Below are 9,399 nucleotides of genomic sequence, written 5' to 3'. Positions count from 1 at the left end.
AGATGGTTAATGTCATGTTTATGAAAGTTTATTATTAAAGTGTACGTTCTTATTTATTGAGAAATAATAATTTTTGTGATTAAACTTTATTTTGATTTTTTAGTATTCTTTAATTTAAGAATTAAGTTATTGTAAAATTTATAATTTTTATCCACTATATTTTTTTATATTTTAATATCAATTTAATAATTAATAACAATTAATAATTATTATAATTTTGATATAATTAAATTTTATTAAAATAAAAATTATTTTGATAATAAAATTCAAATCAAACCCAAACCATGGGTTAAAAATATTTGGATTGGATCTAAATTTTTATGGTTTAGTTTAAATTGACTTAAAATACAACCCAAATTAACTCATGCCCACCCCTACGTCCATGTGATGTGTACGTATGCTTTGGTTACAATTAACAATCGGCAACTCCAATCAAGTATTCGTAATCATAGTAAAATTAAGGATAAGTTAGCACATAAAAAGTACAGATTCTTTATTATTGAAATTTTTATTTTATTTTTATCTTTTAACTCATTTCTTATTTTAATAAGGTTAGAAATTCTTAATTAAAAATTCAATATATATATATATATATATATATAATATAAAATCTGTGTTTTTTTTTAGTAGTGCTGATTTAATGAGGCATCTGTCAAGTAAAAGGATCATTCCTTCAATGGCTTCTTTATAAATGGGGTTTTCCTCTCCGTCAATTCATCGAAACTCAGTTTTATCAACAGAGAGATAAGAGAGAACAGAAGCCATGGATTTTGGCCCTGGAAGCAAGGTATGGATTCCTCTGTCTTGATCCACATTACTTTCTGCTAGGTTTAATCTCTTCATCTTCTATTTTTAATCGGACATCATTCTGATCTTTTAGTTGTGTTCTTTCCTGAAGACTGATTAAGAATTGTTTAACTTCTTAATGATTTCTTTACCAGACAGACATCTTCTAAGAAGCTGTCCACCTTTGAAGGCAGATTAATGCTAAGACATTACAGTAGCTTCTTGATTTTCTTTCTTCTTTCTGTTGAGTTTCTTTTTAGCACTGCATTAGATATTGATTAAACATTTGGATTCTGATCAAGATTTATGAGCTTGTTGTGAATGCGCATTGTCCAGTTGTTTCTTGATAAATCAGGGGAAGAACCAAATTATTTAATATTAAAAAAATAAGACACCTCACACTTGTCCAACATTTAGAAGTAAAGACTTGAACACGTGATTCATCTTTAGGCCATACAGAAAGTTTCTTAATGGAAAAAAAAAAAAAAATGAAGTAATACTTCTATTAAAAAATCAAAAGAAGTTTTTGGTAAGATTCAACAAGTTTAACCTGCTTGATAACAAATAAAAAAAAAAATTAACAAAACACACACACACGCACACATATTGTAGTGATCGAGTTTAGAATCTTAGACTTTGTTTATTTTTTCAGACCTTAATAATATCCAGATCTTAAATTAGAACATTTCTCTCTCTCTATATGGATTAGTATTATGTAGTAACATATTACTTGTTGACACAATTAAACTCCTGATATTCTAAATTTCTAATCGCAATTTTTCCTTTTGTTGTCAGAAAAACAAGAACAAAAAAATTGCTAATCAGTCCATACTAGTATGCTGTAAACTCTTCATTTCCGAATCACGTAACCTCGCAGCTCTCGATGCAATTGAACGAGCTGCAAGGCTTGACACAGAAACTGTCATTGTAAACAAATTCGAGGATCGAATTTATAACAGGGCTCGTTATACACTTGTATCATATGTTGTTCATGACAGCACAGGTACTGCAATATATAGTCCATTGCGGCAAACAATTATAGCCATGGCTGATGCTGCTTATGGAGCCATAAACCTTGAGACACACTCTGGGGCTCACCCTCGGCTTGGTGTTGTTGATGACATTGTTTTTCATCCATTGGCTCGGGCATCATTAGATGAAGCAGCTTGGCTTGCTAAAGCAGTGGCAGCAGATATTGGCAGTAGATTTCAAGGCAAGTGCATACCAAAAACAAATGTTTTTCGTCTTATCCTTTTTACGGAGCAGCAATGAATGCGTTTACATTTTACTTTCAATGTGGTGCAGTGCCAGTATTTTTGTACGCAGCAGCCCACCCAACAGGCAAGCCCCTGGATACGATCAGGCGTGAGCTGGGTTACTACAGGCCTAACTCTATGGGCAACCAATGGGCAGGTTGGACAATGCCCGAAATCCTCCCGGAGAGACCCAATGAAGGCCCAATTCAGGTGTCTCCAGCCAGAGGCATTGCAATGATCGGAGCACGTCCATGGGTTGCATTGTACAACATACCTATCATGTCCACGGATGTCGCTGCCACTCGTCGGATAGCTCGTATGGTGAGTGCTCGGGGTGGCGGACTGCCAACAGTTCAAACATTGGGCTTGGTTCATGGTGAGGACTCAACTGAGATAGCTTGCATGCTCTTGGAGCCCAACCAGGTAGGAGCGGATAGAGTCCAGAACCGGGTAGAGAAGCTGGCAGCTGAAGAAGGGTTGGATGTAGAGAAGGGCTACTTCACTGATTTTTCACCAGAAATGATTGTTGAAAAGTACATGAATTTGATTAATGCGACTGCTAATGCTGACTAATGATACACTTGTTGGAACAGTTTCTAATAATTTCCAACTTTGAAATATTCAGTTTGCTGACATGGGCTACCACCAAAAAATAACAAGCTTAAGCTATTGGAACCTTGCAATTTTTAATCCAACACTAAAGTATTAATAAGAGTATTTTGAATGGGCATTTTCAAATTATATCTTGGTGTGTTCAAAATAAATAGATAATACCATAACATACCTGTCCCACGTTTGGATAAGGAGATTTGAACACATGATTCACATGTTGCACCATCCAGAAAGTTTGTTCGACAATGTATGCGATCAAGTAAAATGTACTGTAGGAACCAACACTAGTACTAGCAATGTAGGAACATACTACTTGTGTCACACTTTTTAGTGCATCACCCATCAATGTCTTATTTTCCTTTACTTTATAACAAGGCATTCACACTTTTTAGACTGTATTTGATTTCTATGCCTTAGGGTCAGTTTGTGAATGCTTTTCATACAGTGCCTTTACGATGCAGCACTTATGTATTAAGCACATTTCCTTTCAGGTTCCCTCGCTTGTTTAAAGACTCACCATGTTCTTTTCTTAACAGCATCACAAGAACTAGTGAAATTGTTTAAGGTATTTTTTTTTTGTTTTGCCAAACTTTATGAACCATCAACATGGAAAAGTGCCTAATAGCAATAAACACTCCCACATCAGGCTCTTACTAGTCCGCTATTATATGGGGTGCCAACTTAACGACTATAACATGTTTGAAGTAACTTTGAAGAACAGGTAGTATTCACACAATGTACACTTCAAGAAGCTTAAAACTTCAACAAAAGAGCAGACAATATTTGTAACTTGAATGTTCATTTCCTGTATTAAAGGTAAAATTCAGCTCTGCTACAACTGTATGATCTATGAATTCATGTACACTTGAGGTTAACAAAATCTCACCTTTTATCATGAACACTGCTTTTTTCGAAAATCTTCAGATAACAATGTCTGAAGCAGTGCTTGCAGTCTTTCAGCACCTGGGCCAGGCCTAAACATAGAATCATTGCCCCGCAAAGTGCAGGGATCAGCACCACCTTCTGAGCTCCCAATACACCAAGCCCCAGGTGCAAATCGGTTTGTGCGACCCAGAAGTTCTTTATCAATCTTGTCCAAAACCGGATCATCTTTTGCAAATTTGCGAGCAAACGGAGCATTGCTCTTAACCATTTTGTCAAAGTCTTTCATTGTCAACTTGACGGGATGCTGTTTGGGAGGATTGTCCCATGCAATGTAGTGCAGATCATGGCTAATAGCAGTGTTGCGGAATTCTTCAGTGTTGCAGATAACAGTGTGAAAATACCCTTCTGGAGAAGAGATAAAATTTGTATAATACATTAGAAGAGTTCGAGGGAGGTTGTCCCATCCCCATATGCAGTACTCCACAAATCTCCGGGTTAGCATTACCCAAGCTGAACCTGCATAGAAGAAACCCAAATGTGTCTGAAACTGGTTATTTGTGCACAGAGATATGCTTCAGATCTTCATCGAAACAAGAAATCAATGCAATAAAACAGAATTTGGTAAGTTAACATATATGCATCTCAGGCGAAGACAATATTGATCTATGCAACTTAGTATATCTATCACCATAGCATCAGTCCTCCAACCAGATCAAGGCAGGAAGTATTATACTCTAAATACTCATGCTGAAGCCTCCATACAATATGATCTTGTATTACAGACTTTCAACTAACAGAATGGTTGTGCGCCCTTGGTCTTGTGAATTAAGAGTATGCTATTTTAAACTTGAGGATCATAGTTCATCATGAACTTTGTAACAAAGCAATGGTAAACCAACTATCACCAAGACTCTACTAGAAACTACTAAAGCACACTTGACAAACCAATGGATATAATAATTGAAACTTACCTGTAAACAATTTGAAAGAAGTGGGAAGTGATCGGCGTTGAGTGGTCCAAGCAATATCAGATTTTTTGGACAAGTAAAGGCCTGGATCAACAATGATCGGTTTTGCTCTTTGGTTTCTGCAAAATTGCAAATACAAATGTACACAAATATGGTATGCCTGAAGTTGATATTAGATGTAAAATAGAATAAAATATGGCAAGCCACTTTTAATTAATTACTTACAGTTTCCAACCAGAAATCAGAGTATGCTCGATAAAGTTGAGATTCTTAGACATATTTGAGAAAACATATAGCATATCTGCACAATTAGAACAAAATCAAATTTAATTTCATAAGACTCAAAATATATAAAAAAAAAATAACACAAAAGACTGATCATGTGTGGTACTGAATTGTTAAGCCTCAAAAGATAAAGAACCAAGAAATCATCTTCAATTGTGATGGAAAAAATAGGCAAAAAGTTTTGGGGACAACACCCAGCCGGAAACTGCCTTTAGTTCTGTCCAGATTTTGGCCTGCCATAATGACTACGGACTACAAATGTTCTATCTACTGACACCACATACAGATTCAGCCCAAAAGCAGTGGAAGCAGAGAAGATCAATAGACTTGCTAACTTCACACATATCCATCTAGGAACATAAGATAGATCCAACCCTCTGTTAATAAAATTAAGCATGTTTAAAGACTATATAACATTAACACACTGTAGTAATTAAAGGATTGTCTAGAGGATTTCAACCAGAAGGAACTGCAATAAAAAGACAAAGTTACATGAAAATATCACATCCACATGGGCAGTGAAAATTACATAAAAAGTTCTTATCACCTCAAGCCAGGATCTTATTCACAATCTTAAGTACAAGCAACAGTCTCAAAGAGTAATGCAATGTAGAATTCTCAGGCAAAATATCTCCTCAAAAATCACAACCCTAATTCAACATCTTGTTAAAAGAGTTACATTGGTAATCTCCAACTCATCATTCTCAGCCAGCAAATTAATTTGATCTATGAACAAGCCTGCATCTGTATATTCCCTCTTAAGGGAATGAGTAATAATATAGCTACAAGCTCTTGTACAAATTTTTTTGTACAAACTGATGTGACATGATTTAATTAGTTGGATTAGATACCTCTTGATCCACATGATTTGTTTTTATTATTTTATATTTTTATTCAGCCAAAGAGTTAATTCCAAATTAATTTGTACAAGAGTTTGTGGCCATATCATCACTCTAATGCAACAATTATACTACTCACTATTCTTAATATTGTAAATCCCACAACAGAACTTCCACGACAACATATGCAGTAGCCTATACAAAAAAGTATAATATATGTGTAAATCAACTATGAAGCAAATAAACAACAAACTCCATTACTAACCGTCTTGTGTCACAAGTGGATAGTCTGAAGCACTAAGGTTTATAAACCAGTCCCACTCCAAGCTCTCCTTTAACAAAATTGCAATTGCTTGAAGCGTACAAGCAATCATTGTAGGCCCCTTATATGTCACTAAATTGGATTGCAACATTACACGCACATTCTCCACCTCAAAGAAAATTGGATCATTCTTCACAGAAAGCGCCAAATCCAATCTTTCACGGGGTGGAGCCTCAAGATCCAAATGCAAAATATAATGATTTCGCGGATGATAAACAGCCTGTAATGTCCTCATCATTCGATGACTATCACCCTTTGTTCCTGAAATAAGATAAGCTAATCTAGGGGGTTCTGTCCTGGCTGTCCCATTTGTAACAAATGATTTGTTTATATCCGATTCTACAAAATACCCACTTGAATCATCTGATTTTGCAAATGAAATAATGTCGAATGGCAACGGATCGCCACTAAAAGAAGAGGTGAACAGCCCAAAAGTTGCAGACAATAAAAGCATAATCGATACAAGCAAGCTTGCGAAAAATGGAACCATCCATTTTCTATCACTAAACATTCTTCCTGAGTGCGAATGACCAGTTTTTCTCACATTCATCAACGGGTTCTTCATCAGCATCAAATTTCTATACAATTTCCTCATTCTGGGCAAAGAAAAAACTTAAAACTTATCGAAATTAGCTGAAACCCACCAGCCTGTTAAAGAAAAGAAGCTAAGAGGTTGGTAGCAGAACCAACCAAAGCCGCCTTTTCAAGTATGTGATTAACATTTAAGCTGAGACCAACTTTCCTTTTTCAAAATAAAACATGGGTTTCCAGAAAAAAAGTGCTTAAATTTGAAATAATGGCACATCTCAATAACCAAATTGTCAAAAATTTGCATTAAGAGCTGAAAAAGCCAGACAAAGAAGCATGATAAAGCATTCTCTTTTTATACACAACTTCAGTAAGAGCTCATAAACGACTTAATTGATTCACAAGGAACAATCTTTAAAACGAAAAAGGGATTAAAACATTCGCATGCAATAAATAAAACAGGCGTATTTTACCATTGAAACTGAAACAGATCTACTTAAAGAGGAACAAAATACTTGGATTCGAAGTTTCAGATGCTTCAAAAGCAAGAGAATTTCAGATAAGTACTTACTTTGTCCCTCAACAGAAAATGACCAAAAGCGAGTTGAAGAAAGCGAAATGCTTACAAAAATGAATATCAAATCAATGAAGATATTTGCAATTAAGTAACTGAAAGAGAAAGCTCACTCCTTCCTTCACTTTCAGAGCTTCAAAAGTTGAGTTAATTCCAATTTGCTTCTTCTAACAGAAAAATAAACAGAGAAACAAAAGCGAAGATAATTGATACAAATAGAATTTAATCAAGATTTGGTTTGGCTTGCAGCTTGCTTTAATTGGGGGAAATAACCTTCGTTTTAATGCTGTCATTAATTATTAGACTAAAAATAAACCATAATAATAAACCAAGAGGGTCCCACGCTTTTTATTGCGCGTGAATTACAAATGTTATGTAATGAGCAGCGGGTGTGATGCACGCGAGAGTGCATGATAGTTGGGAATATATAACAATTATTTCTTACAAGACAGCGCCAAGTTCGGGAACTTTTTGAAGTATTTAAAGGTTTTTTTTTTTTTTTAAATGAAGTTGGAGGTTTGAAAATTGTTTTGCCTGTTCGGCGGTGGATTTTCCGCCGTGTGGGTCGGGAGAAGGAAGAAAAGACTAAAGAGAGGATCGCATGTAGACTGATGTTGTGGGACCTGCTAGCGGCTATCTGATTCTTCATACGTGGCAATATTGTCAGCAAATATGGGGAGTCGGAGTTTGTGGACCATCCGATTTGACGTGACATTCACCTAGATTGGTAGAGCTATCCAGCTCCCGTGTACTTTTAGTTTTTTACCGTGATCTGGAGCAAATCTGTTTGGGGCAAAATTACGGTACCATTGTTGTGTGGTACCACAGTTAGATCAAACCATTAAATTTAACCTACAATTATCATCATAATTGAATTTAAAGATTGTATCCAGCTGTAGTATCATATAATTGTAGTACCATAGCTGGACCCATTTATTTGTTGTGTCATGTGGGTGTATGATGTTGGGTAGGACTGAAATTTTAAAAACTTTGTACGAAGCTCAGAATAATTAGCCCATCCTGTATCACATTTTTTTTAAACAAATAATTCCACATGAAAGCATTAATTGGATAAAAGCATCACACCACATGAGATGCATATAAGGTCATGACTATTGTGCCTTTGAGATACCGATTTGTACCGCCAAAGTATTCTCAGATAATCAAATTCTATCTACTTTCATTGATTTTCTAACTATATGATGACACTTAAGTTATGGATTACGATATTGAGATATTGTTTTTGAACTCATATCTATCGCTTTCTTATATTTACTCAATCCATACATTTTTCCCGTCATTGCTTCTTATCATTTTATAGTATAAAAGTTTAGATTCAAGGGAGGTTTCATTTTCTAAGATGATCTTTATTTCCTTTATTGTAATCTTAGTAAAAATTATTGGTTGTTTATGCATCTTTTGAATCAAAAGAGACATCGTTGAAGATCCTTTGTTATGATCACTGTTTCATGAACTTGGCAGCCAAGATTCTAGTATGTGACTTACTTAATGTTTTGTTGATACTAAAATCTGGATCGACAATAAGAATTGAGAAAGAGCTCGTTTACTTGAGGAATGGGTTATGAGAGAGCTTAATGTTCTTGGAATAAAGAGTTCAATAGGTGGAATCTTGCAAAATAATAACCCATCAGGGGTTGCCGAAGTGTTATCGACATAGACCTTTCGATACTTAAGTTAAGGATCAAGAGTAGCATGATGACAAATAAATAATAAGAGAGAAAAAAGTATAAGAAAAAAGGCTTGGAGGATATTATACCCCCTCCTCCAATATACCTATTTCTCATGTTCTACCTTTGATATATGTACTTTTGAGTAACGACCTCTTTATATAAAAGAGAAAATAGTTAGAAGCATAATTGAATTATAAAAACTGATCTCCTATCTTGTAAGATTCAAGTTTGATAATGATTAAAATCTTTATTGTTTTATCCTATTTAGATTAGGACATGTTACTAGACATGTGTCCTTGAGCTCAGGTTTGTTAAAAATATGGGTATAATTGTGAATGCTGTAAACTGATATGGTTTATAGAAAGTTAGATTTTCTTATCATCCCTTGTTGTATGACATGAGGAAATCTTGAATGACATGAGCACAACTTGAATGAGATGAGAAAAATATGATTGATATGAGGAAATCTCTAATGTCATGAGGATAATCTTGAACTCAGGCTGCAATAAGGGCCATAGTAACTAAACACGGACGGTAATTAATAGAGGGCCAAAATAATTAAGATTGGGCCATAGTTGAGGGCCAAAATAATTAAGATCAGGTTATAGTTGAGAGCCAAAAGAATTAAGATCGGGTCGCAACAAGGGCCAAAA

General features: G+C 35.0%; 2 protein-coding genes across 2 annotated transcripts; one reads left to right on the top strand and one right to left on the bottom strand.

The window, feature by feature from the left end:
• Positions 1-640: 640 nt before the first annotated feature.
• LOC18052783 (formimidoyltransferase-cyclodeaminase) lies at positions 641-2,725 on the top strand. Its single transcript, XM_006447304.2, has 3 exons — positions 641-787; positions 1,582-1,999; positions 2,092-2,725. Exons 1-3 carry the CDS (start codon positions 764-766, stop codon positions 2,613-2,615), a joined length of 966 nt encoding a protein of 321 aa, XP_006447367.1. The 5' UTR covers positions 641-763; the 3' UTR covers positions 2,616-2,725.
• Positions 2,726-3,434: 709 nt separating this feature from the next.
• LOC18052782 (beta-glucuronosyltransferase GlcAT14B) lies at positions 3,435-7,532 on the bottom strand. Its single transcript, XM_006447302.2, has 4 exons — positions 5,897-7,532; positions 4,733-4,808; positions 4,511-4,626; positions 3,435-4,055 (listed from the first exon to the last, which is right to left on the bottom strand). The coding sequence occupies exons 1-4, from the start codon at positions 6,546-6,548 to the stop codon at positions 3,547-3,549; spliced, it is 1,353 nt and encodes a 450-aa protein (XP_006447365.1). The 5' UTR covers positions 6,549-7,532; the 3' UTR covers positions 3,435-3,546.
• Positions 7,533-9,399: the final 1,867 nt, after the last annotated feature.

The sequence above is a fragment of the Citrus clementina genome, unplaced genomic scaffold (genome assembly GCF_000493195.1).
Source record: "Citrus clementina cultivar Clemenules unplaced genomic scaffold, Citrus_clementina_v1.0 scaffold_2, whole genome shotgun sequence".
NCBI lineage: Eukaryota > Viridiplantae > Streptophyta > Magnoliopsida > Sapindales > Rutaceae > Citrus > Citrus x clementina.
This window is presented reverse-complemented; position numbering and strand designations above follow the sequence as displayed.